This window comes from Pseudopodoces humilis, chromosome 1 (assembly GCF_049639895.1).
Source record: "Pseudopodoces humilis isolate 2021_Gansu_Grassland_sample_001 chromosome 1, ASM4963989v1, whole genome shotgun sequence".
NCBI lineage: Eukaryota > Metazoa > Chordata > Aves > Passeriformes > Paridae > Pseudopodoces > Pseudopodoces humilis.
The window spans coordinates 120,254,794-120,282,317 of NC_142200.1; the positions used below are offsets into that span (position 1 = coordinate 120,254,794).

General features: G+C 41.3%; 2 protein-coding genes across 2 annotated transcripts; both read right to left on the reverse strand.

Annotated features, from left to right (window-relative positions):
* Positions 1-1,113: 1,113 nt before the first annotated feature.
* On the reverse strand, positions 1,114-7,719 carry MALSU1 (mitochondrial assembly of ribosomal large subunit 1). Its single transcript, XM_005518875.3, has 4 exons — positions 7,524-7,719; positions 5,816-5,994; positions 3,036-3,117; positions 1,114-1,920 (listed from the first exon to the last, which is right to left on the reverse strand). The coding sequence occupies exons 1-4, from the start codon at positions 7,702-7,704 to the stop codon at positions 1,742-1,744; spliced, it is 621 nt and encodes a 206-aa protein (XP_005518932.2). The 5' UTR covers positions 7,705-7,719; the 3' UTR covers positions 1,114-1,741.
* A 1,979-nt stretch (positions 7,720-9,698) lies between these two features.
* GPNMB (glycoprotein nmb) lies at positions 9,699-27,438 on the reverse strand. Its single transcript, XM_005518874.3, has 11 exons — positions 27,249-27,438; positions 22,253-22,402; positions 21,410-21,553; positions 19,937-20,116; positions 18,638-18,796; positions 17,873-18,181; positions 16,565-16,687; positions 15,772-15,874; positions 14,666-14,871; positions 13,076-13,163; positions 9,699-12,323 (listed from the first exon to the last, which is right to left on the reverse strand). The coding sequence occupies exons 1-11, from the start codon at positions 27,316-27,318 to the stop codon at positions 12,170-12,172; spliced, it is 1,686 nt and encodes a 561-aa protein (XP_005518931.1). The 5' UTR covers positions 27,319-27,438; the 3' UTR covers positions 9,699-12,169.
* Positions 27,439-27,524: the final 86 nt, after the last annotated feature.

Sequence of the window (27,524 nt, forward strand, 5' to 3'; positions counted from 1 at the left end):
CTCTTTTCTGGGTACTCCTTTTCTTACTGCTCTTTCAGACAGGATACTGTATGTGATTCTGGTTACTAAATGTGGGTTCATATAAGGGTGTAATATTTCCTGAACTTACCTCTATTCATCACATATTACTTAGCCACAGCAGCAGTAAAAGGCAAATGTTTCAGGGAATGACCCAGTTAGCCCTACGCATCCCTCCTAGGAGGAAATGCCTGATTTAGAACCCACCAGGCTGTATGACAGCCAAGGTTATCTTTCTCCCGTGTGATTACTTTCAAGAAGTATCATGAAGCATTTTTAAAACCTTTCTCTGCAGTTTTATTTCCCAAGAAAGTATTTGCTTTGTGGGCAAAGATGTTTTAGCTGCATGGTTAAACTACACTTAAAAAATACCCTTTGCTTAACTGCAGAACTATCTGCTGCTTTGTATCAAACAGCAGGTGAACTTAGAGGCAGTTATTCATTAAAAAAGAGATTAGACACAGCAAGAAAACATGACCCTAAATAGAGGGAGAAGTGGGTTTTGGTTTGTTTGGATTTTTTAAAACAAACATACTTCTTCCTGAACAACACAGCTACAGGCACAAAAACCAGGCTCACTTTGAGCATTACAAACAGAAGCTGCTGTGCAGGGCAGAGATGCAGACAGAGCTTGCAGTAATTGTGGGGCTATAGGAAGAAAAAGGTGATTACCCTCAGGATCTCCTGTTTCTGCTTTCTGATACATGGCAGAGCAAACTTCTCCAGGAGGAAGAGATCCTAATCCAGTGATGAAACCCCTGTCCTGTAGTACAGAAAAGCATCCTGTCTTACAGAGACAAGTTGGTTATCACCTTGAAGTTCCTTAACTGGTTATCAGGCCATACATACGTCATGCTAAGAAAAACACTGAACAGTGATTTCTGATACTGCTGAACAGTCTATTAGCAACAAATAATGCTCAGTGACCAAGGGCTTCCTATAGAACTTTTTTCCCACTTAAAATAGTTGAAGGTTTTCACTACCATAGTGTGTTGTCCCAGTGTCCCTTTTCAGAAAGTAGGTGAGAGGAAAACTAGGAGAGGAGTCAACTGCACATGCAGGATGAGCTGAATCCTTTCACATGAAAACAAGTAATTGAAGCACTTCAGTTTGGGGCTTTATTATTATTATTAAAACCAGGTTTGCCTTGTCTGGAAAACTGATTTACTGTTCTGATAACTCAAAGCACATTTATTTGCCACTGTTGCTCTTGGCTTTTATGTTCTCAGTAACACCAGTCTGTTTTCCCTTCAGACCACGACTTGCTTTATTGTGACCAGAAGCAAATGGCTTAACACAAGAAGCATCATCTCAACTGTACTATTTCACAGTTTTTCCTTGCAGCACTCCAGTCTGTTTTGCACTGCCACTACAGGGTGTCTTTCAAAGATATTAGAAAAACAATTACTCTAGAGGCTGAGCATGAGTTCCAGGTTAAGCAGCTGTCTTTGCCCTGCTCTTCTCACTGCAAACTCCACTAAAACAGTGGATCCCCTGGGAAGCTCTAATAGGATTCCTTCTTTGACATTTCACAGTTGGACTCTTATCTTAAGGGTTTTTCCAATCTTAATGATTCTATGAGCCTCCTCACTTCAGCTTGTTCAGAATTCTACCTAGGCAAATCCAATAGTAACAGTTTTGTACTGATCAACTGTACTGACTACTCAGCTCTCAAGACTGTATGACTCAGGCACACTCATTCTCTCTCCACGCAGTAGCTGCTTTAAGTCCTTGTTTCAAGATGATCACTGCTGTTAGGAGTCAGTCCAAATATGAAGTCTTTTGGAAGGGACTGTGGAATCATCTGTGCTAACTGGTCATCGTAGGGACCAAGAGTCCACAGCTTCTCCAATTCATAAACTTCTCGTGTCTCTGGCAGCATGAAATGCACCACTATGTTACCTGCACAAAACAGAAATTCACAATAAATTAATGGGAACAGTAAAGCACTACTACACCTTCAGCTGAGCAAGCCTTCCATCCCTCTTCTGGCTATATACAATATGTTAGCTGATAAAGGTCCCTTCCTAAGCTGCTGCTTCCAGCTCTCAAGCAGTGTTAGAAATTGGTCAGTCCTTTAAAAAACTCCAAGACTACAGTAACAAGATACGAGACACATACTTTAAAATAAGACACTATCACAACACTCCAAAACAAAGACAGTATGACTTCTATGGGACAGAAGAAATACAGGAATTTTACTTGAAAGAGTCCCCCAGGCTGGCAGATGGATTTTCAGCTTTCTTCTATTGTCAACATTCTCCTTAAGGCAAGTAATTTCTCCTAGGTGTGTTGCTCACACTTCTCAGGTGGTTTTTACACTTAAATAGATTCAAACTTTGATGTATTAAGTTTTTCTGATTTCATTAATTCTGTGCAAAGAACGTTAATTCCAATGTTTGTCTAACACACTTTTCTGTAGTTATGCCCTTAAATTCCAATTGATTTTCAGTTATTCCTGTCAATAATTACTATAGTTAAGTAATGAAGGCTTTATATCAGTGGCTGCAGAGCTCCTCACTCTTTTAGTGAACTTTTCATCTTTTAGGTCAAAACACCAAGCCAGGGGGTAAGATTCTAAAAGCAGCAGTTGTGTAGTTTCATACTTGTAGAATAAAAAACTCAATTTCTTAGGACTGAGGTTTTACCTCATGTGGTGGTATGATTTGGACAGTGAAAAAGTCTGTTCAATAGTTCATTAGTAAGGCCATGTACAATGAGCCCCCACTTACCCAAACATGGACTACAGAAACCTGAGGAAACTGACTGAAGTAGCTTTTTTTTCCCCTCACTATTGTTACCTTCAATTTTTTAGGACCTATTTTAGCTGCTGAATAGTTACTGTTTTTTCTCAGTGCCAAAGATACTTAATGGAAAATCATTTATTATCTAAATGAGTTCAAACAACAATTGCATAGTACTGTGAACTTTTCACAGCAACCAGCATTCGTGGTGAGATGCTTCTGTCAACAAAAAGTTCATGCAGAACTGTTTTTCCCAGATTCACAAATATTTACCAAAATCAATGCACAGCCAGTCATCTGTCTCTTTTCCTTCAATCTGAGTATGAGGACCACCTTCTTCTTTGAGATGCTTGTACTGAGAAAAAAAAAGGAATGTCAGAAAACTAAGTCTTTTGCATTTACTTAAAAAGCACTCGACAGAGAAGCTTGACTTTGCTGAGTTGTTTTAAAACTTAAAAGCTTTAGATTTTGCAGTACTGGAAAATAAGTACAGATTTCTCAAATCTGAAATCCTAATGCTCTGGATTCCCATAACATTGTCTAAGAATATTGTAGGTATCTTTTATCAAGATGAGTACTAAATACAACTGCTTACAGTAGTCTTTCACAGTTACTGGGTCCCTGTAGCTGCCACCACCACCAGGTTTTATTTCTGATACCTTTCACTGGTGGTTTATACTGGCAGGCTGAGGATGCAGAAATGGAGATGCTGAGCTTATTCTTTTCCCAGATGGAAGGGGGAGTGGGGTGAAAACAAGTTTCATCCCCTGCCATGAGGAAGGCATTCAAATCAGCCTCCTGCCTCTTGAGGGCACACACCCAACACTTGCTGCAAGCTGGGGGATGCAGGACCAGCACACAGACTTCCACCCGGGAGAGGGGAGGGGGCAGCTCAAAGCAGGACTGCACAAGGTCAGTCAGGGAAAGTGGGTAGCTCCCCATGCAGCACGTGCTGGCTTTTGTAGATGCCAGCTTGAGAAGCTCAGCTCTCCCCAGTCAGTTCATGAAGAACCCAAGCACCCACCAGAGCTGGAGAAATTTGAAAGCTCTAGGCTGAAGTTTGGTCACTTTCAGACCTGGCCGTAACCTACTTGTTCCTCTATAAGGAGTATAGATAGAAATGGCTCCAACAGTCCATTCTGCCAAGGAACACAGAACACAAAACAATATGTACCAGCATGGCTGGCTGGCAAATGAGTCCCACTTTACTGGGAATGGAATTATCACAAAATGTAGCTGTTCCTGGCTGCTCCACACACAATGTTAGCTGCTGGGTAATGACGCTAGTTTGCAAACCAGCATGGAAAACTTTCAAAATGTTAACTCAGAACCAGTTCTCCCTTTCTTTCTTTAAGATAGCTTGTGAGGTGTCATCAAGACTCTCATAGTCTGCTCAAAATGCTAAAAAGCCCTGTGTGAGTTGCCATCAAGTATCATCAGGCTGCAAAGGCTGATCCCTGCTACAAGTTTTGAAGCCTCCTCTTTAGAGGCCATGTAAGATGAACAGATTACAAATACAGCCAAGTGTTAGCTTCTTCCTCTAACATGAAACCAGATGGGGATGTGAGCCTTTGCCATTTGCGAGCTCCTGGAAGCAGAAGAGAAAGATCTCATGCTATACCTGAGCATCTCTTTGTTTTACTCTGAGTAAATCATAAGGATTTAGGAATGGTGCTAAAGCTTACCAAGTGCATGGCAGCACTCTGGAGCACCTGCTCTGCTTTACATCTTAAGCTTCAACTACTTTGTACCTAGAAACCTTCCAATGTGAGATGAACTGAGCCATCCCCAAGTACTTGACCAGGCTTCCCAGTTTCTCAGGATGCCCAGAAGAACACCATGTTTCCCAAGAGGCTCTGCCCTTGAAGAATTGCTGCTTTTACAGCCACCAGAGGGTGCAGCCATGAAGCCCAGCCATGTTTTTGCAGGGAAGGCAGTACTCACTGACCTCTCTTGGGGGAAATGAAAAACTGTTAAGACTAGCAGGTTATACAAGCAGTAGAGTACATATTAAGCACTTTGATTTAGCATACTCAAATCAATGCATTAATGCAATTTCCAGTTTAAGGTGAAATTCTGGTTTGAGAAAATGCGCCAGTTCCTGCAGAGAACACAAGAAACTCCCCATACCTGCTCAGAAAGGCCCTGGAAAGCTAAACCATCTCTCCCACTCTCCTTTCCCCCCATGAGTCTCACAGCTGAAACCAACGGGATTGGAAGGAAGAAAGCAAACCCAAGACTGAGAGGCAAAACAGGGTCGGGAAGGGAAAGAAATTGAGTGCTGAAAAGGCAAACTCCAGGCTGAGTAGAGACAGCTGACTGAGATGGGGGCTGGTCATACTCCTCAGGCTGTGCTTTTTAACAGTCACATGGCTCTTCTCTGGGAATAAAGTTTCTCCCTCCCCAAGTTTGGTACTCATCTCCAAGATCTACCCGTAATTTTATTTTGACTTCCATTTCTGTACTGGAAAGTTCCCTTTCTTCCAAAGCCAAACAGCAGAGTATTTCTGTGCAAGGAGGGCTGCTGCTGCTTCTCCTCTTCTGCAGTATGTGATGTCTCCCACAGGGTGACGATTAACTACCAGTTTGCTAAAAGCTCATGAGGGGATCCTGTGCCTCTTAAGAGGCTGACTTTTTTTCCAGCCTTACAATATACCTGAGAAAGTTGAAATGTTAAGGATCAGGGTTTGAGAACAGCCAGATAAAGCTATTTTGAATGACTGGGAATAGCAATGGTGCTTGCTGGACAAAAATAAAGGTAGACACAAGTCGTCATCGCCATCCCACATCATTCATGCTCTAGTCACCCAATTGTTATGTCCTCGGTGTCTACATAGAGAGAGGTCTGTTTCTAAAATATAATACCTGTATTTTGTGCAGTACTGCTAAAGGAAAAAACCCACAGTTACTTCCTTGATGTAATCAGGACTAAATGACATAATGTCATCAGTTTCATCTTACCTGGTACACCCCTACACACACAATCCTGGGGAAACTCCTTTCACAACATTTAAAACTATTCCCAAAACTCAGAGCAGCAAGAACTGTCTTACCATTTTCAGCATGTAATTTGCCATTGCATGAAGATGTCGTGTTGAAAATCCGCTCACAATTATAAAATAATCACAGTATTTTATTTCTGGAGACAGCTGGATGACACAGATGTCTTTAGCGTTTTCTTGCCTCAATAACGCTACAGCCAAGTCAATGTTGAACTTTGGAAGAGCAGTATCTGGAGCACATGGAAAAAACAGTACAGTGGCAAAATTTCTTTTTAATTGCAAAAATAAACCATTTAAAGCCATAAAATAACAATTAACTGAATTATAGCCTAAGCTAGTCACTCACTGTGGAGTTTGCCTTGATACTGACAATGCAACGTGAAATGCAGATTTTTCAAAATCATTTTTACAGCCACCAAAGCTGACCACTAAGCAATCTTCCAGTAAACAAACCTATCACTAGATGTAACAGTTACCTAAATGAAATTTCTGTTTTTGCTAACTTATTTATTTCTTGTTGTTGCATTTGAATATCCTAACACTTGTCAATGTAGATAAGTTACATCTAAGTACTCCAACAGACATTAAAACAACAGACAAAATTTTTCAGAACAGTGCTTTTCAACAATCTGTGATAATACATTGTGATGCAACTGTTCTAGAATCTTGAGTAGAAGAAAACAATATTTTGAAAACAGAGCTGACATGATGTAGAGTGAAGACATTTTTTTATCTGCAGGATGAGTAAAGCCACTTTTTTTTCTTTTTTCCTAACCAGATCTGGTGCAGAGCACTATGATATTGTAGACGAAGCTTTAGTCCTTCAACAGTTTAAGGAAGCCAGCTTACAAAACAGTAAATCAGTGAAACTATGTTCTGTTCACACCATGAAATCAGTTTATTTCTAATTTGTCCTAATTAGGTAGAGGCAACTTGTATGCACATTTTAGGCATAATTTGAATCTGTCAACAATGCCAGTCTGCCACTATAAAATGAACTTTAGTGCAGACTGAGCACCAGCACTAAGCCAAGGTTTACATTTCCCAATATAAAGAAAAAGCCAAACAAAGGAACAATAGCTACAATTATATGCATGAATGGGGATATGAAACTGGATCGGGTCTCTGTAAATGTAAGGCTTTCAGCTCAGGGCACTCTTACAACTTTTTGCTGTGGTCACACCTTGAAAATTAGCAGTGGCCACAGCTCTTCCAGACACAGCGGTTACAGAAGTCAAATATCTGCCGGGTAGCCACACGAGAAGCCTCCAGAGCCTGCTTGGAGAACGGATGGCCTGAACATCACCAATCACTGATCGTCACGGTCAGATCCAGGCTAGAGGAGCTTTGCTGTACAGCTACAGCCACAAACCAGGCCTATGCACAGCAGCCTTGTACCTCTACTGAGCGCCCCTGCTTCCGAGGCTGTTACCTACAGGGGCGATTGCGAGCGCACGGCACAGAACCCCTGCGGCTCGGAGCAGCTCCCTCACACACGGATCTACACACAGGCTCCCTCCACACCGCCCCGACTCCTCGCTCGCCAGCAGCGCTGCGTAGGCCGTGCCGGCCCACTGCTGGTGCCGTGACCTCGACGCCGCGGCCGAGGTGAGGCCGATCGCACCGGGCACGGCGAGGATCCCCCGCAGCTGCAGGCGCGATTCCACTCGTGCCGGGCAGCCCCTTCTTCGCGAGGCCTCACACTCCGCTCAAGGTCTCGCCGGGCACCCCTGCAGCGCGGCCCCGGGCCGGGCCCTACCTGCCGGCTGGCGCCGCTCCGCCGCCGCCCCCCGCGCCCCGGGCCCGGCTCCGCCTCCCGCCGCCGCGCAGCCCCGACCCGGCGAGGCCCGGGGTGGCGGCGGCTCCGCCCGCGGGGCGCCCCCGGCCGCGGCCCCGACCGGCCACAGGGGGCGCCGCGCCGCCGCCAGCGCCCGCCACATGCCGGCCCGTGGCCCGCCCCTCCCGGCGCGCCGCTCCGCCATTGGCCGGAGCCGGGGCCGCCCCCTCTCCTCATTGGTGCAGCCGGCTGCCGGTCAGGGGCTGGCTCCGAAGCGGCCTCGCTGGGCGGGAGGCTCCTCGGCTGAGGGCGGCCCCTCTTCCTGGGGTGCGTTCGGGCTCGCTAGGATCGCAGAACCACAGAAAGGCTTGAGCTGGATCATCAGTTAAAGATCTTAACTTAAAGATCATCCAGTTCCGACCTGCCTGCCGTGGGCAAGGGCACCTTCCGCTCGGTGTCCTTGTTCAACACGGTGGCTCGGAGCCCTATCCAACCTGGCTTTGAACACTTCCCAGGGATGAGGCATCCACAAGTTCTTCGAGCAACCTCTTTCAATGCCTCACCACCCTTAAAGAATTAAAAAGAATTAAAAGAAAATTTTAATTAATTAATTTAATTAAAGAATTTTTTTCCTAATATCTAAACTTACTGTCTTTAAGTTTGAATCCAGTTCCCCTTGTTCTGTTGCTCCTCAACCTTGTGGTCTCCCTTGTCCTAAAAAACTGTACCTGGTTTGAAAATAACACGTTTTTCTTAGGGAAAGTGTGTTTTCTGTTTGCATAATTCCTGCATGGTGTTAGTGAGTACAGGTCAGTAGTCTTGTTATGCTTGGTTTGCTATGGAGAAAGTTGTCAAAGCTTGAGAAACTATGACCTTTAAGCATTTGTATTTAATGTGGGTGAAACATATTTCCCTTTACTTCCTTCCCCTGGAAATCCTGGCATTTACAGGGACACTAAAATAATTGCCATTCAGAATGTTTTTCCCACTCTTACCAAGTATGATAGTCAAGCAATGATATTAAGGTGTAAAAGACATAGTCATAGATAGTGCCAGACTCTTACTGGTGGTGCCCAGTAACAGGGTGAGAAGTGGCCAAAAACTAAAACCAAGAAGTTTCACCTAAGCATGAGGAAGAAATTCTTTACATTGAGGGTGGCAGAGTACTGGAACAGGCTGCCCAGGGAGGTCATGGAATCTCCCTCTTTGGAGGCATTTCAAACCCACCTGGACAAACTCTTGTGTTATTTGCTGTAGGTGACCCTGACTTGTCAGGGGGTCTGGACTAGATGATCTCCAGAGGTCTCTTCCAACCTAAAAAATCTGTGATTATGGAATTCTGTGTGAATTATATTATAAAGACTGTAGTGATAAAAGCGTTATCATTAAAGAAAATTTGACTATGCTGCATGAGCCACAGTGGTTGGATGGCTCTTGCAAAGTTATGTTTCATTCCTTTACAATTCTTCCAGAGACTGGTGTTTTTTAGCCTTGGTTTCAGCTTAAAAATACTTTTGGTAAGAAAAAAAAAGGCCACATCTGTTGAGCCTTAATTGTATACTATAAAAAAGACTCAAAAAAAAGGGGGGAGGAACAAAATTTGATTGAAATAGCAGCTCAATTTTTAAACTAATTCTTAACAAACTTGCTACCCAACTGATGTTTCCATTTCTCTTGAAGAAATGTTTTGAAAAGATGTTCTTTCTATGAAGACAACGTACATTTATGTTTGATGTCATTCTTGATGTTATTTCTTCAAAGGGAATGCCTGAAACCTGTCTTGTAACATTTGCTGACATTCACAAATCTGTTGTTTGTCAGCTGTTCTTGCCTTTAAAGGACACAAAGTTCATTTGTATCCTGATCTGTTCTGAAATTATGTCATCTGGGTGTTAAGAAAGTCTCCTTGCTTCTCAGGTTTGGGGTGCCATTGCTCTGAGTACACTTGAAGGGAGACTGTAAAATCAGCTCGATAAGCCATGGTGGAGCCAGGTGTGAACTGAGGGTAAGGCAAATCCCTTATGTTTTATGGAAGTAGACAATCTTTTCATCAATAATTGGGCAACTCATCAAGTTTCTTATCTCGCAGTTACTCGTTCTGAGACAAAGCAGTGAACTCTTTAAAATCATTACATGGTTTATTTGTCAGTGCAGCAGTTAAATTCCATTGTATAAAAGTAAAGATGTATGAAATAGAAGTTACAGCTGAAAAGGCAAAAACATTATATAAAAACTGTAGTATTCTGATATGACACTTAAAGGGAGATAGTGCAAGGTATTCCTAACACTTAGGTTAAAGTATAAAAAAGTTCTTAATGTGTGCCTGAAAGCTGTTTTCTATGCAAAAGCTTAAGATGCTGCATTTTGCAGAAACAAGATATTTACTGCATGGAGCCCAGGTGGTAGCCTGCATCTTCACTGATCCTAAGCTGTGACAGATTTTATGTTTTTATGCTTCATTACAGGTCATCTTAAGCTTTCCACTAAACCCCTGTCCTGCCTCAAGCTAGAGCAACAAATACAAATTACAGTCCTGCCTGACTGATAACAGAGGATATAACACTTAGTAATTTTTGCAGAAAATATTTCCTGTTTTAAGTCAGAAAATAATTTGAGATGCTAGTTCTTAGACAATAGGATGTTACATATAAGGAAGAGGGAACAATAGCAAATACACTGCTTTTAATAATATAACTGAAATAGTGGCAAAATAATTAAAATAATGGGTGAACCTGGAAACAAAAGAAGAAAATAGGCTGTTGAATTTTAGAGCGAAGAACTAATCCCACAGGTATGTTGGAATCTACATTTTTTTTTTCTTAAGTCATTGAAAGGTGTCTGTGCACATTGGGAAGGGACAGTGAAGACTAGATTCAGATTACAAATGATAAACATTTGGAAGATCTGCTAAAATAGTAGGAAAGTGTGTTTATAATTACATATTGCCACAGGAACAGAAAACAGTATGTATCAGAGATGTTTCAAGATATGGTAAATAAGCTAATTATATTGAAATACAGATCTTCAAGGAATTCAGTGTTTAGAAATAGATTGTGTAAGGTCATTTGCCCAGGCTCTATTTTGGCTATAGCCTTTACTAACAACAGCAGTTTTATGGAACATGAACTATAAAGAATTGCTGGTCTGTTTGCTCATCTCCATGAACCTTTTTTAGCATTTAACTTTTCCCTTTCTGCAAATAAGATGCTCTCCTTTACTCATCATCCAGCGAGCCAGCCTGCAGCAGTTTGTGCTGGTCTCACACTGTGAAATGCTGTGATGCTGAGTGATGAGCATGTGTGGCTACAAGGCCAGATCACTTGTGGAAGGCCTCAGAATGAGTTATTTTAACAGAATTGCAGCTAGAGTGAACAAGTGGAGGCACATTGATTTTGCATAAGTTTACATTTTCTAAGGTGTGTCATGTAAAAGTAGGAACTGGAGCAGAGTGCTTTATTTATCTTGGGGTTTTCATTTATTTGACTTAGTGGTCAGAGGGATGGAGGAGCAAGCAGAAATTAATGTCTCTTTAGAGCAGGAAAGATGGAAATGAAAAGAGAAGAGGAAAAGGCAGTTAAATGCTACCCCTTCCTGCTAGATCCCTTATTCTGCTGACCCTTCATTGGACTTGGACTGTATCTGCCCCTTGGGAGCAGTGGTGCCTATCCAGTGTCTTAAGACCAATGGAAGCAAAGGAGGCAAAGGCAGCATCAGCAGTTGCAACTCAGAATTTTACATGGGACTCAAAGTTTGAACAGGGAGAGCCAAGCCAATGGGCCTCATCTTGATGCTCGGGTGTCTGTGGTCTAGTTTATAGTGAGACTCATGCACTGGTAGCCATGTCCAGTGGGAAGCTAAGTGTGTCCAGCCCTGTTTTCTAGCCCTGAGGCCAACTGGCATTTAATGAGCTGCACCCATGTTATTGAACCCTGAAAAACAGGGTGGCTGCTGCCAAACTCACAGTGGGGGGCTGTGCCTCTAGTGGTTCCCAGAATCTAGGGGCTGCTTGGTGGGGAGCTGGCCCGCCTGGGGCAAGTCTGTGCTAGGACCTCCTGAACAGCGTAACAGTGGCAGCAGTTCAGTGCCAATGCCTGGGAATAGGCCATGGCACGTTTCATTCCACAGACATAACATGTGCCTGCCCCCCATGTCTCTCTTTACAGCAAAGACATGAATCCTGCTAAGGCAGTAAGCAGCAATAAAAGCTAAGTGTTTACAAGTTGGTTGGTTGGTGGGGATTTTTATTTTGTTTGTTTTTTTCTTGGTTTTTTTTTTTAATTAACCTCTTTTTTTCCCCCCTTCCAGATTATGGATGTGATTAATTTTGCAGGTTGTCAATCTAGAAATAAGAAAAGCCAGAAAAGGGTGTGAGGGTGGGGGACATTAGTAATTCAGAAAAGTGTATCCTACATCACAAGCAAGAACAGCAAGTGCTTAAAACTACCCCCTTGTTTTTCTATAAAGGACTACTTTAATGTTGCTAATTGCACCAAGCCCCAAAAGTTACCATCCCATTTCTATGTGCTTTCACCTTACTCCCTGGGGTATTTTTATAACAAGAAAGCCCCATTAAAGTACAGTTCAGAGACAAGTCCTGCACTTAATCTAATAACTGTTGCACTAAAGGTTTAAACAATGCCTGGTTTACTCTTCAGCAGAGGATTTCTCTCAGTGCTATTAGGGAAGAAAATGGCTTTGAAAGTGCTGAAGTAAGCAGTGAATCCCTCTTGCTTCTCTGTTTGTTCTGCACTCCTCTCGATAGGCTTGTATTGCTTGTATCTCCTGCAAGGAATGTACACAGTTAGTTGCTGAAAGACTTTTAAAGGGGGGTCGACATTTCGCATGTGACCAATGCATAAAAGCACTAATCATGTGTTCATCATACATTCTCTCTCCTCCTTCCCTGTTCAGTCCCATCTAATGTCTGGCAGCCATAGGTCAGTAATGGTGGCAGGGGCCTGGTTAGGGAGAGGGAGTACTGGAGTACCGCTGCTCCATGGAAGTGTGCGTTTCTCACCACTCACTGGGAACCGTGAGCACACATTTGACTCAGGAGTCTTCGTGCACTCTCAGCGTCTCATGAGAAACTTCCAAACTAACAATGCCAGCAACATGTGCTTCTGTTAGCTACTGGCCTGCATGCTCAGCGCCTTTTCCCCAAAGAATTTGTTAATTATTTATTTAATGAAGAATTTGTTTGGTTTCACTGCATATAGAAATCACATAATGCAGTTTGAGTTTGCTTCCCGCTTACATGAAGTGTAAGCAGCAGGCCTGCTAATATTACTCTTTGTGCTTATGGGCAGGGAATGTAATTTTTTCTGAAAGTCCTTAACATCTGCGTGTGTTCCAATGGTTTTGTGGCCTAAACCAGTAATCTCATTTTCTTGAATATTTGCCAGAATATTTGTGAGCTGCAATAGTAAAGAGACAAAAACGTAGCTAAAGCAAATTTAAATTGTTCGGTTTGTTAATTTAAATAATATTTTGAAAGTTCTTTTAACTGTTTTTAGTCATAGAAACTAGCAACTTACTTGTAAAGGAAAAATGCTCCAATAGTAGCAAACACTGCCAACAAGCCAAGGAAGATAAAGACACCTTCTGTTGTTCTAGATGATGTTCCTATAGTTCAGAAAGTCAATTGATTAAAAGTTAGCCTCTATTTTACAGCAAGATAGACTTTCCAAAGAAAATTCCATTTTTACTTATTGCTGTATGAATTGAAGCACAGTTAGTAATTTTAATATGCTAAGAAGCATTGGAGGTCAGTGACTGGCAGGAGGTGGTGCCTTCACGTCCATGTAAGTCTCGATTCCACCAGAGTGTGAGTTATGCTTTGCCAGTGTTCTCACATGAGCCCTGCTCCTCACACATGGCTACCACTTGAGCATGGAGGGGAATGAAGGGCACTGTTGGCGCCCCACAAGGTGCAGCTAACTTGATCCTTGCCGTTTGCTATGCTGGGGAAATGTTTACACTGACTATAGGATAACTGTTTGACAAAATTAGATGGGCTCATCCAGAAGGTGACTTAAAGCAGCAGCAACCTCTCTTAGATCCTAATTCTGTTTTGATTACAGCAGAAGCCCCAAAGTACAACTCAGCTTTGCCCTCTGGAGGAAACCTAGACAGACCAGCCTTATTGGGCTAAAGCTAGTCTCTGCAAATACAGTTGAGAAAAACCCTTCTGTGTGCTTAGTTGCACCTTCAGGAGCCAGAATGCACTTACAGGTCAAGCACTGTGCCTTATTCATAATGAACTGATTTCAGAACAGATAAACCTACACCTAGATTAAATAAAATCATCAAAAATACTATAGAAAATGACTGCAAAGGGTCAGTTGCTTGGCTGATAGTAATTAGAGAGTTCGGAAGAGTCAGTAGGACACTGTAATAGGAAGTCAGGAGGGCAATGAAGTGGGAGCAGAGAGGCAGCACAATCTTTTAGACATCTGACTGAGGCTGAGTTTAATAGCTGGTTCTGTCAAAGACTGCTTTGATAGCTATGAGATAGACACAGTGATACGTCTCCAACCAAAGGTAAAGCTCCTCTTTGGAAACAATTACCCCGGACAGACTCTGTAGTCACTGGATGTTACGCAGATCATTCCAGAACATGATTCATCTTATCCTCATGTAGAAGTAGAAACCATATCAAGGCCCATGGGCAGTAAAGAGAGCCCAGGGCAGCCAGCTGTGCTGCAGACTTTGATTCTGTCTCAAGTGAGCTGAATTCCCCTCTGTTTCTGCTATCTCTCCATGTGTGGACTGGGCTGGCTGGCATGTTACCCACCTGCTTTTTCTGCCCAACATTTTTCTGTGGAAAATGACATTATGGCTTAAGAACTGTTCATATTCTGTGATACTGAATAGTTGGTATAATTACTGTACACATTGGATCATAAACAGAAGTCAAATCAAGGTCTAACAGCTAAAATTCTCCCAGGGAAATAATAATTTTATCTTTGTGTGGTCTCTTAGACAAGCTGGTGCAGTCTCAGCTGAGGCTTCCAGACATAATAAGAACCCCCCCTGTGTATTCCTGTTCTCTTTCCTCCTGCAGGGAAATGACCGCAGGGAGAAACTTTCCACCAATGACCCGCATCTGCTCTTTGTGGACTCACCTCCATTTACAGAAATCAGGGCACTGGCCAGGGCTTGACTTGTGTCATCACCCAGGGTGATGTTTATACAGTATGTCCCAGGTTCCTCAAAAGCTCTCCTGATGGTGAGTAAACATTCATCCGTGACGACGATGGGGTCACATACCATGCTCTTGGACACCTGGCACGTGGGGTCAGAAACTACTGTGCAGACATCTGTGGGGAGACTGGCATGGGAAGAGAGAGCACATTGCATCTGTGGTGTCCTGCCAGCCCAGTTAGGCCAGTTCATAGATACGTTGCACTGGTGCACCACTTTTATGCTGGTGCCTGTTGAAATCAGTGGCACTACAGTGATTTAAACGTGTTTTATTAATACTATGGGTATCTTTTTGCAGACCTATACATTTATACATGTACATGTGGATTTTATATAGAATGCATGTATACAATCTGTATAATTATCTGCTTGTTTTGCTTATCATTTAACATTTTATGGTGATCACAGGATTACCTGCATCAAATCAACTTATAATGTCCATTACCTTTAATACACATCTTTAAGAAAGGAATGCAGATTCTTTTAAGTAGTATCATGTGCTAGAAAAGGAAACACTCCCTTTAGAGAGGTTAATTGTTTTCCAGTTGTATTACCACGGTGTTTCTTGCATTTCTTAGTCCTCTCAACTCTAACCTTCTGAGACCTAGGAATATTAGTCCAATGTTTTTGCATCCAAGAAGTTGCTTGGACTCACCCATTTACTCCAAGTGTCAAAAACTCATGGCCAAAAAGAAAGGATTTCCTTACAATTGCAGTACACTGCTTCCCATTTTACTGTAAGTGCTGAAATCTTGTCTTGGCTAGGAGACTATAAATTGTTTCTTCCCACAACTAGTTCCTGATTTTTACTGAGACTGGATGTTTGCTCTGAATCCTAATTCCCTGGCTATGGCCTCTGTTGGCATAGTTTAAAAATGAGACTTGCATTATCTTTAGTTCCCATCAAGAAATAGAAACACTTCAGTTCCCAAATTTTGTTCATACATCTGCATCTAAGTGCATACAGCATTCCAGCACCTAATTAGTTTTAAACAGGGAAGATTGACAGCTTCATTCACACACTTACCTCCCTTGGCAGGTAACAACAAAGTCAACCAGTGAGTTTTCAGCTTGACTTTCTGTCATCTGGATGCTTGTCATCTGAATAATATTTACCTCAAGGATTCCCTCTGGGAGAGGAAACACATATCAACTGTAGGACACATGACAAGCTTTGAAGTCTATGTGTACTGAACCTTAAGTGTTTAGCTGATGCTCAGTTCAGGTCTTGTTTTCCATAACCTCCTCCCTCCCTTAGCACTCCTCTTGAAGGCTTTGAAAGCTGAGAAATTTTCCAGTGCTTTCCCTGTGAGGCTGCTCCTTTCCGATTTGCCTTTTTTTTCCTCATTATTGTTATTTACCTCCTTATTTTGCTAAATCACTTCCCACTACATGAGATTTCTCTGCATTCAAAGGTCAGTTCAACCTTATACAAACCTCCTCCCCAGCCCATGTGCTCCTGTAGTGGCATGTTCAGAAAGCTGGTGATACAGAAAGGAGTGACACAATGTACATCTCCACCAGCACATGGGGTCAGCGATCAGCAGGCATCCAGACCAATGTCCAGCCTCACATGTCTGAAGGCAAGGGGTCATAACCTCTGCAACTAGCCCCTGGCAGAGTGCAGGCAGACACCAAAGTCAGCCAGCAAGATGTCTGTACATTAATCCTTAAAACTCTCAGCTATGCCCATGACAAGGATCTGTTTGTGGATCTCATGTAATTGATAAAAATGTGTCTAAATAAACATTATTTCTACCATACATTGTTGCTCATTGTTAACACCATTCCTCTGTTCAGGTGTTGACCTACATCCTTACCTACAACATCAATACTACTTCCATAGTATCCATTTCTGTAAATATGGCAGCCTCCATCAGGATTATCCTCCACTGACTTGACAGTGGGAGAAGAGTCAGAATCAGAGGATTGTCCGGTTGTAACTGTTTGAGGGAGAAGAAATAGATATGCAGCTTTAGAACAAGCTCTATTTAGGGATATTCTGAACACAGCCACATGTTCCAAGTGCCTTCATTCCATAGGCTGTCAGTGACTTTGGCTTGCAGCTGTGCAGTCATGTCTGTATCTGTGTCATGAGCTCATGGCAATAATCCCTAAAGAAAACACACATGCCGAGCTTTAGAACCCTGGAGTGGCCTGGGGAGCCTCACTCCAAAAGGTCCCTGGCTAGTCACTCATCTCTGTGAAATAAAAGGGAGACCGAAAAGTGTAATACAATTAAATACTTCTTTAAAATCCCCAAATCAATTATATAAGAAATCCAAAGGCCAATAAAACATTTAAAATGCTTTTTTAAAAGCTGGTATTTTCCCACTGCTCTACATTACAGCTAGTGGAAAAATGAAGAGGGGAAGTGGTGAAAATTATATCTTTCCTTTAATTTTTCATTCTCACTCCATATTTTGGTAAGAGCACATTAAAAATATGAAATTTGAAAAATACAGCCACATTTACAATTTCACAGTAGTAGTATTATAGCTGAAATTGCAGGCCTTCTGCAAACCTTAAAACCCTCTGAGATGATAAACCAATGCTGAACATAATAAAAGTTATTCTGAAACATGTTAGTCAATAAATTTAAAGTGGAAAAAAAGCTGTTCTGGGTTAATGCCATGTGGAAATCCTGTATTTTTGAATATGACATGGTTTTTCTAGTTCAATCCAATCTCATTTAATTTTGGATGGAAGCTAATGCAATCCAGAAAGGAACTTGCTGTAAGAGTGTGCTGAGATTCCTTTTTTTCATTTGAAATTTACATCTTACCTCAGAAGATCACCCTGAGCAGAGAAGGCTAAAATCTCCTGACCAGGCGTGGGAGAGATAATACAAACTTACATTTATGCTCACCTGAAGACCTTTGCATACTGTAAGAATGGTGGTAGAACTGGATGCATAAGGAGTTAAATGTGTAAGTTATCCCTGCCATAGAATCCTAGGGCAGTTTATGCTTATTGATTCTGTCTCTAAGACAATTTTATAGAGGGTTTCCAGAGGCTTGCAGCTCTTTCACGATGACAGTAAAACTACTAAAGATATTAACTAAAAACATCAGAATGCAGAGTTTTAGCACAGCTCCTAATGCCAGTGCTGTTTGATAAATGCTTACCTGCTGAGGTGGGTGGTGGTGCAGTGGGTGTTACTGGTCTGCAAGGTACAGGTATAATGGCTTGGACAGTTAAATTCACAGTGAAGTTTCCTTGCAGAGTGTAGGTGTGAGATGTACTAGAACCACTGGCTACAAACAAACCACTTCCATCTCCAAAGTTCCACTTGTAGGAGATGGCAGAATTATTCAGATAGTAGCTGGGATCATGGATCTTCACATCAAATGTAATTGGTGAGTCTTTGATGAAAATGGAGTCTGAGATGTTGCGGTCATGTTTTTGGGACATAGTCACGGATACTGGAATTTTGTCTGGAGGAGGGAAAAGAGAGGTAAATAAATAGAGATACCTGGCTGCAAACAACAAACAGTTCCAAAGCCCCTGAACAGCAACAGCCAGAATGTGAGATGTAAACGTGGTATTTTTAACACAGGCTTCTACTTTAATTCAATTTATGACCTGAGGAGTGAATGCCAGTAGGAAGTAGCCAGAAAAATGTGGGAACAAATGAGGAATCATAGACATCTGTGGAAGATTGCATTATCGCTTAATCGTTTTCCATTACATAGTAGAGTGGTCATACTGAACTAGACAAAAAGTTTACTTGAGCTACTCATGGCTGTTTGGCAAATTCCACTTTCAAGCCAAATACCTTTCTCAGGCCAATGTCTTCTTTTCATGCCAGATGATGCTTGTGCTGAATTTTTTTAACAGCTAAGCAACAAATACCCCCAGCATTTCATTACAGTCAATTCCAGCACGCTCACCTGTTACAGAGTAGACAGTTTTTGCTCTCGCAATCGGAACAAATCCCGAGTGCCCTCTCCTGTAAATGGACACTGCCATCCCGTGTTCACCAAGAGTGATATTTGCTGTGTTGACTGAAAACTTTGCTGAAGATCTTCCCGTTGTCTGGTAATACTGACCTGAAACAGAACATGAACTTAACATTTTCATGACCTGAACTTAACATTTTCCCCCTCAGCTTTGCTACATGTTGGTTTATGAGAGGCAGAGTCTCTAAGAATCTTAGATTGTCAAAATCAAAATTAATAATTTAGAAATATCTTCCAATAATCTGACAGGTGTTTTCAAAGGACTGGATACTTTTACAATGTGTTTACTCACATAAATTCCGGTTTTTCAAAGTTTTCAAAAAGATGTCCCAAATTTCACTAATCCAAGAAAAAATTGCTAAGACATTTACATCTTTCCAAAGCAGTTACATTACATTAAGTTATTAGGATTATGTAGTGGATGGTGTGAGGCATTTTAAGTGATCTTGTGTTTGCTTTCAGCATAGCCAGAAGATATAATACCTCTTGCTTCATACTCCAGAACCATTTTTTTATATATTCAATTATTTGTCTTTTTAACAGCTGACTGAGGTAGGTAAATAGTATTGCCTCTGCATAAAATTTGTATTATTATTATTATTATTATTATTATTATTATTATTATTATTATTATTATTATTATTATTATTATTATTATTATTATTATTACTCATACTGAAACTGGCAATAAAACTGATTTAGGCAGAAGAACTGGAGGCACTAAATTTAGTATGTAGCCAATGGCAGGAATAGCCCAACCATTATATACTCAGGAGCAGGAAACATTGAAAGTCAGCATCTGTGACCAGAGCAGCAGCACAGCCAGTGGCAGTTCTCACCTCCCTAGAGACAAGAAGTGCTGCACTGTTAAACTGGTGATACACAGCACTGTGATCTCTCTTAAATCTAAAAGTCTTAAGTGTCAGTGAGCTGTCAATAAATTGTCTGACTGACCTGCTCTTGAGTACTACTGAAAGGAAATTAGTTTTCTCTAGTGGTAGTATTGTGAATGCAGGTTTAAAAAGAATCTTCTGGTAATCCATGATTTCTAGACCAAACACCTGATGGCCTCTCTGGAAAAGTAGGGAATTAATTCAGTATTTCCACTCAAGAGTGTGGAATAATTTTTAAAGCTCTTTTAGTAAAACATACTTGACAAATGAGTTGTGTACAAAAGGAATATAAGGTTTGCAGCATCACCCTAACCAAGGCATGTGTTGCAGTACTAACCAAAAGTGTGAAACACGTAGACAAAGTTCCTTCTCCTCCAGCCAGGGTGATGAGGGAAAGGACGTCCATCTGGAAATACGTTGTGGCTGTGGTTGCTTGTGCAGTTTTCCCAGCCACAGTTGTCAATCCATTCAGTCCAGTTGTAGACATAGGCTTGCTGATCCATGGAAGCTGGGTGATCTAAGGATAGAAACAGGACATATTCTGGTCAACTGAGAAATGTGCAGAGGAAACAGGAGGCAAGCACAGCAGGTTGTAGCGGTCACTGCATTCAAACAAGAGGTGAAGTGGGGTATTTTCAGACTGACGTTAATCCTTTTTTCTAAAGTTGTGCTTTGTTTGGTTTTTGATGTAAACAAAAAATGGCTCTGTCTTGATGTTATTTTATTAAGAAGTTTAAAAAAACAATTTACTGTCTCATGGGCCAGACACAATTTACAAGTGCTTGCCCAAAAACTTACTGTTGACTGCATAGAATGCTACTGTTTCATTGAAGATAACGGGGCTACCCAAATATTTGGCAGGGAGAATCTAAAATTTTAAGTACAAAGAGGAGCTATGAAAGCACTGTAAGGAAGTTACTTTGTTTATTTTGTCAGAAAACTTTTCTATGGCACCTTTAAGTAACTTAGACATGAATTTCTATCATTTTCTTAATAGTAAATAAGAAGTTTTGTCCCCCAAACAGCACAGCAGATATTGAGGAGAGTATGGATATAAGCTGCTAACAAAGTATCAGGCAGTTAACTGGAACTTAGGCTGACAAAAAACTTGCTTGAAATGAAAATTACTTTGATCAGTAAAAAAATTTGTTGAACATTTATGCATTCAGGGGATGAAAGGTACAATAACATGAGTTGTTCTAGATCCAGCAACTTAAAACACTGGAATTATGATACGCTTTTTTCTCCATGTAGCAGTAAATAAGATGAAAAAGAGGGATTTTCTGAGGAAAATATTTCTTGATTTAAAAATATTTATTTGTTTGTTTTTTAATTCCTATAATGTGGAAGTGTGAGATTTACTCTTTTGTGCAGATATAGTTCCTGAACTCTACAATTCATAATAAAAAAAAAAAAACAACCTCAATTTTATAAATTGACAGCTTTATAAGTTTGAAAAAAAACAGTGTGACTGTGCAACATTGTGCCTGAATTGAAAAGCAATAACAGTTCTGTTGGGAACTCAGATTATGTGACTGTTTTGGGAAGGCAAGTTTATAACCATGGTCACTCTCAAATTTCCTGGTCAGTGTATATACGGTGGGGCAGAGCACTAAAAACACCACAGTGATCTTGTTAGGAAAGAAGGTGGTGTGGCACGGGCTGGGTGTGCACAGGTCAGTGTTACCAGTTAAATCCAGTGCAGCCACTGTTCACTGGGTGCACCTGTGGTGCTTTCAGAGCTCAGTGACACATTCACAGCGGCACCAGGCAGATGTGAGCGTGGTGCAGGGAAATTGCCATTACCTACCCCGGGTACAGTTTCTCCTGTACACTATGTTGCCATCATTATCTTCTGTCTGGCACTTGGGAAACTGGAGAGTCACAACAAAGGTCACATTGGATCCTACTAGTGCTGGGCTGTCACTGTCCATTTTGGCTGTCACCCTTCCACCTGTAGAAAAGAAAATTGGTCTTCACTGCAGTAAAGGGTGCATTGAAACAGGAGCTACCATCAACTGTGCATCAATTAGAAATGCTTTATTGATTACTCTGTTTCTAAGGGTTTTCGTGCTCCTAAGTCACTTGTGCTCTTATCAAAGCCCCAACTTCAAACAATCAGGGGGACTCAGCGTATCCCCCCGATCACTTACTGGTCTGCCATTCATTTTCTTCCCAGAGCTAAGAATATAGTTTTCTACCCGTGGGGGTCAACATATTTCAAAGAAGAAACTTTTTGTTTCTCCCCAGGGATAGTCACTGGCCCTCAGCTCAGAGCAGGTGACAATAAATGTGGTCTTTGCTGAAGCTGTCAGTCTGAAGCTCACGTGCCCTGCTGAGATAGCAGTTGAAGCTGCCTGTCCTCCAGGGCATGTTTCACATAATGGATTGTGCTGGAGCCCTGACCATCAATACTTCTTGATAAATATTAGTGTCTGGGATTAGTCATAATGGGAAAGCATTTTATGTAATAACTCACTGTTCTGCTTCCTCAGACAACCCACTGGGAACAGTATCAAACAAAATCATCTCTAACTTGCCATTCTGTGCAGCAGTGGGTATTGCCTCTATGAAAACACACTATAGCACCTGCACTGTGGTGGATTTTCTAGCCAGTTTTTCAAGTGTCTTTGAAATGTGTACATGCTATCACCTTTCCAGCAGTCCTTCCATCTGGGATTTCCTTCTTCCCAGAAAGGATAGAGTTTTTCATTCCATTTATTTTGATCACTAGACCAGCCTTGTAGCTTCTTGTAGGATGTGACTGGAGAAGTGCTTCCATGGCTCAACACATCTTGAAACCCTAGAGAGAAAACCAAACATCAGTGTAGATGTAATGCAATTTTCCCTACTACTCTATAAAAACATTACTCTTGTGCTGGTAGAAAACTTTCCATCAGTAGAAAATTACTGACTTTTGTCATTGCAGCTATAAATACTTACATCAACTATAATCAACATAAAGACAAATCCACCACTGTCAGACTGACATTTTTTTCTGCATGCAATATTGCAAACTTCCCAGACAAAGAATAAAAACGTCTACAATGTTTTGACCGTATCAGAGCAATGGTTTGCAACAATTTACATAACCCTGCAACAGTCAGTCTCTCTGCACAGAGGTTGCTTGATTTCTGACTGCTTTGCCTGGTAGTAAATCTGTGAGTAAAAGGCTAACAGGATAAATTCGTTCTGTGTCTGAGTTGTGCTCTAGTGGAACTTGTGCCAGGAATTAGTTTTGAACCAGTGCAGCTCCTTTGGTGAGTTGGCTGGTGGTTTGGGTGGGAGGGGTGGAACCAATTATAACAGAAGCTGGTATTTCCAGAAAAGGAAATTTAGAGCTGAATAGTAAATTCAATGTGTTTATAATATAGCAACAATAACATATTAACTTCATGCCTTTTATTTAAAAACAGCTCAGATATTAAATAAATTCAATAACCTCTTTCTCATATTACTACAAATGATGGTCTCAAACTTTTCCCAGGCTTCTAGGATCCCTCTTTCTGTCACAAAGGACACATAGTGGAAAGCAACGTAAATATCCAAGTAACCTGTAGGAACACGTTGGCCACTGTAGGACGCCATAAAAATGTGTTAATAAGAGGGCTCATGGGCATAGTTCCATGAAAGCCTGGAGACTTTAAAGAGCTCTGCCATGTTAATCAGGTAAGGTAACTGCTGGATGTGCCATTCTGTCACATTAACAGTTACAATTTCTGCTTTCCATGGCTTTATTGTAAAGGTACAGCTGATGCAGAATGCTACTGAGATTTATACCCAGGTGCAACAAAATTCTGGATGACTTCAAGGAAAAGGCAGAGACCTGTAAGAAGGGCAAGAATTGCCCTGTATGCTGTAACAAAACCAGTTGTGTTGGAATTTCTCCAAGCTTTGGAAAAGACACAGAGCAGGTGTAGCCAGTTTAAGCACAGTCTTTAGAGGTGGGTGGCTCCTAATTTTACTGCAAGAGAGAATCAGAGAAGCAGCTGAGAAGAAGAGGCAGGAGCTGCTTTCTCTTGTTTTATTGCCCAGTGAACATCTCTTGGTCAGTCCCATCTTAACTCAGAGCTGATGATGGTAGCTCGCTCCTCAGTCTTGAGGATTGAATGGCTAGAGGAAACGAACAGATTTTGCATTCAGAGACACAATCTCCCACAGTCTTTCGCCCTACAGGAACTCCCTGCAGTCTCACTTAAATCACTTGAATGAAGTCTTTCCTGCAGATTTAATATATTTTGATGTGAGCAAGCATAACATTATGACTGGTATTTACTTAATGACCTGTATCACATGCTGTATTGTTTTGAATCTTGGTCAGAAGAAGAGTTTGGTAATGTTGTTGTTCAGAAACTTTGCTCAGGAAAAAAACAAATTAGCAACTATAAAAGTACTTCACAAAGGCTTAGCAAGTTCAATTACACTTTAGGTATCATCAAATTAATGTCTCATTCAAACAGAAATGGCTACATAATTTTTGCAATTTATTTTTCCCATTCTCCTTGAAAAATGATCTAATGAATAAAAATGTTTTGATTTTGTCAGATCAAAACTTTTCAATCATTGTGTTCTTCCCAAATGTTCAATTTATCAAAAACAGCTAGAGCACTTTCAATTTTATAAATGCTTTTAATTTTGAATTTTCATTAACAATCCTTGAATTCAGAATTCATTTTCTAGTCCAGTAATAGCTGTTGTCACTGCTTCTAAATCACAAGCTGCTTAGGTATTTCTTTGCCTCTCTGATGTGATTTGTTTATTTCAGTCAAATATGAAATGTTTCACAAGCCTCAGGACAAGACAAAGATCGGTTTTTAGATGAGGAAAGACTTCTGCACTAGTTTCTCTAACACATGGAACTGAAGATTTTCAGTTGGTGAATTTAAAGGAACAAAAAGCTTTAATGTATTTCTTTTTTAACAATGAAAACCACTCAAGAACAGATGTTGGTCATAACCAAAATTAGAGCAATTCAGTTCAAAATAGACAGAGTAATGTTATGCTCCAAGGAACAGATTCCTGTAATAGTTTTGGTGAGGTGGTCATAGGGGAAAAGATCTTATACTTCGACTTTCTTCTTTCTCATTCTGGCTTTCATTTTGGTGAATAATGTAGCAAAGACAAGCTCAGTATTTCCTGTGAAAGTGTATTAGCCATGAAAGAGAGAATGAGAGCCAATGTTAGGACAGCAGAAATAGAAAGATGACCCAGCTAAAGAGGATAAAAGTGTATTAGAAGCAAAAAGGCTGATGGAATGGCACCAGACTGTAATGTAAACTTTCTAAAGCTATGTATAGAAACATAATAAAGCAGGACAAAAAATAATCCGAGGAACAACTTGCAAAACCATAAAAACTACAAATTATTTTTTCTTCCCCAAATATAAACTATGTTGGAAAGCTTGCCAGGAAGTATAGAGCCTAAAGATGATGTAGATACAAAAGAAGCATTCAGGGAAGGTAAAGGGATAGCACAGAAGTCAAATAGGTCAATTGGTTTATATTTTCATTCACAAAGGAAGAACATAGGGGGTTTCTGTGATAGAATTTTTTTTTTTAAATGCCAGAAAATATCTCTCAAAATGAAGTGTTGGCACAAAACCCCCAATTATAGAACAAATCAACAAAATGACAGAGTTGTCTGGATAGGATGGTCCAAGTATGGAAGTTATTCAAGAGTGAAATAAATGAGCTATTAACCATAGCATGTAACATCTTGCTTAACACTGCTTCAGTGACTGAGAAACAAAAATTGGCAAATGTGATGACAGTTTTTAAAAACACTTCCAGGGAAGATTTAGAGGATTAAAAAAACCCTTTGGGGCTCAAGTTGGAGAAGCTGGTAGGAACAGCAGTGAAGAACAGTGTAAGTAGGTACAGTGCATTAATATGATTTGCCATAAAAGGAGTGCACTGCTCACAAACATATTCTGAGTTTTGCGAGGGAGACAGAGAGCATGGGAACAAGGCTGACCTGCTTGTTACAGTCTGCTTGAGTTCCAGACAGCACTTGATGAGGTCCCTTGCTAAAGGAACATAAAGTAATTAAGTTACCATGGGATAAGAATGAAGGATTTCACATGAATAAATGATTAGTTAGGACATTAAAAAAAAATTATGAATAAATGCCTAGTTTTCCCCATTGTTGAAATAATTTAAAATGTTCATAATCTGGAAAACAGGTAAACAGAAATGTTCTTTGATCTGCTGAAGACTGTGCATTAAAGTAATAGAGGGGAGGACTGTATGAAACTCGATGACTCAAGAATAAAACTATATAAAATTCAACAGAGTTAAATGTAACCTTCCTTTGAGAATGAAGGGCTCTAAACTAGCTCTAAACTCAGAAACAGGATCTTGCAGCTTTACAGTTTTGAATGCAGTGGTCACTGGTGGTTAAAACCTAGGAAAAGGCTAGATAGAGAACAAAAATGAGAACATCATTACAGCATTTTATAATGCCATGTCTCGAGTACTGTATGCTCTGTTCTCTGCAGCTCAATCACTATAAAAGAACTGAAAAAATACAGAGAGAGATGGTGAGGATGCTACAAAGGAATAGAATTGTTTCCATATGAGGAACAGATAAATAGACTGTGTCTTGAAGCCTGGAGAAAAGGTGACAGAGGAGAATATAAAAACAGAATCATGAACAGCATGGAGGAAGAAGCTGAAAGTACAAAAGTTAAAGAGAATCAAATGAAACCAGCAGGTTACAGGTTCTAAGCACATAAAAGGTACATCTTCACATAAGGTACAATTAAGGTGTGAAATTTTTTGCTGGCAGAATGTAGTGTGTCCCAAAAATTTACACGTGTTGCAATGAAAACCCAAATGCATGAACAGATGGAAAAAGTCTAGTAAAAACTGTTAAATACAATGACTCTGCATCTGACAGAGGCAATTCTATAAATGCTATAAATCATCAAAAGCTGGGAAAGTGTCCTGACCTGCCCAGTTATACATCCAGTACTATTCTCCATTGGAGGCAGGTACAAGGCTAGATGAATGCTCAGATGAACTTTAGCTTATAAGGTTTTGAATTTCCACACTGTACATTCTGGAATTTGAGCTTAAAATCCCATTTCTACATTCCCAGTCCTGAGTTCAGGGAGTCATCCTAAGACTTGAGTCAAATTGGGAGCCCGGAAAGAAGCAGATCAGCCCACTCCCTGCCCACTGTGGCTTGCAGATCTAATTCCTTGACTGGGCTCCTTGAGGTTAGGATCCACAGGTCCAAGTGTCCCAGTGGGGAGCACTGTTTCTGACCTGGCCTCTCCCAGCCGCAGCTGAGCCAAGCCAACTGTGCAAAGTCCATCCTGCATCTGCCGTTTTAGCCATGCTTGAACTGGGGAAGAATTGCTAAGAATTTGCTGCCAAGAGCCAAGGTTTAGCTCCAGCCAGCTCCATCTACCCGTGGAGCACAGGGAACAGACCACTGAGCGGTTCTCAGCACACTCCTCCAGCTCAGGCAGCTTTTCTACCCGGAGCCAGGCAACCCTGGCGTGGAACCGGCTGTCGCCTAGCGGGTGGCGGGCACGGCTCCAGCACCCACCACAGGTGCTCGGAGCAGCCCTTTTCCTGCGCTGGCTTGGGACACGGAACGTGCCGAGGCAGAGGCAGGGATGCTGGGGCGAGGGAAGCACTCACGTGTGGCGGCAGCACACAGCACCGCTTCGGCCAGGAGCAGCAGTCCGAGGTGGTGGCCAGCACCGCTCATGGTTCCGGAGAGCCTGGGCCGGCTCAGCACCTGCCAAGGAGCAGCGTGGCCGGAGCCTTGGCGAGGAAACTCCTCTGGGACTCTCTGGGAGGTGAGAATGAAGTTTCTCTGCTGCTCTGCTCTCCGATTAAATGAAGGGCCCCGGGACTCATCATGTGATGGAATTAAGCAGAGATGCATGATTTTGTCTTCAGCTTCTTTCAGCT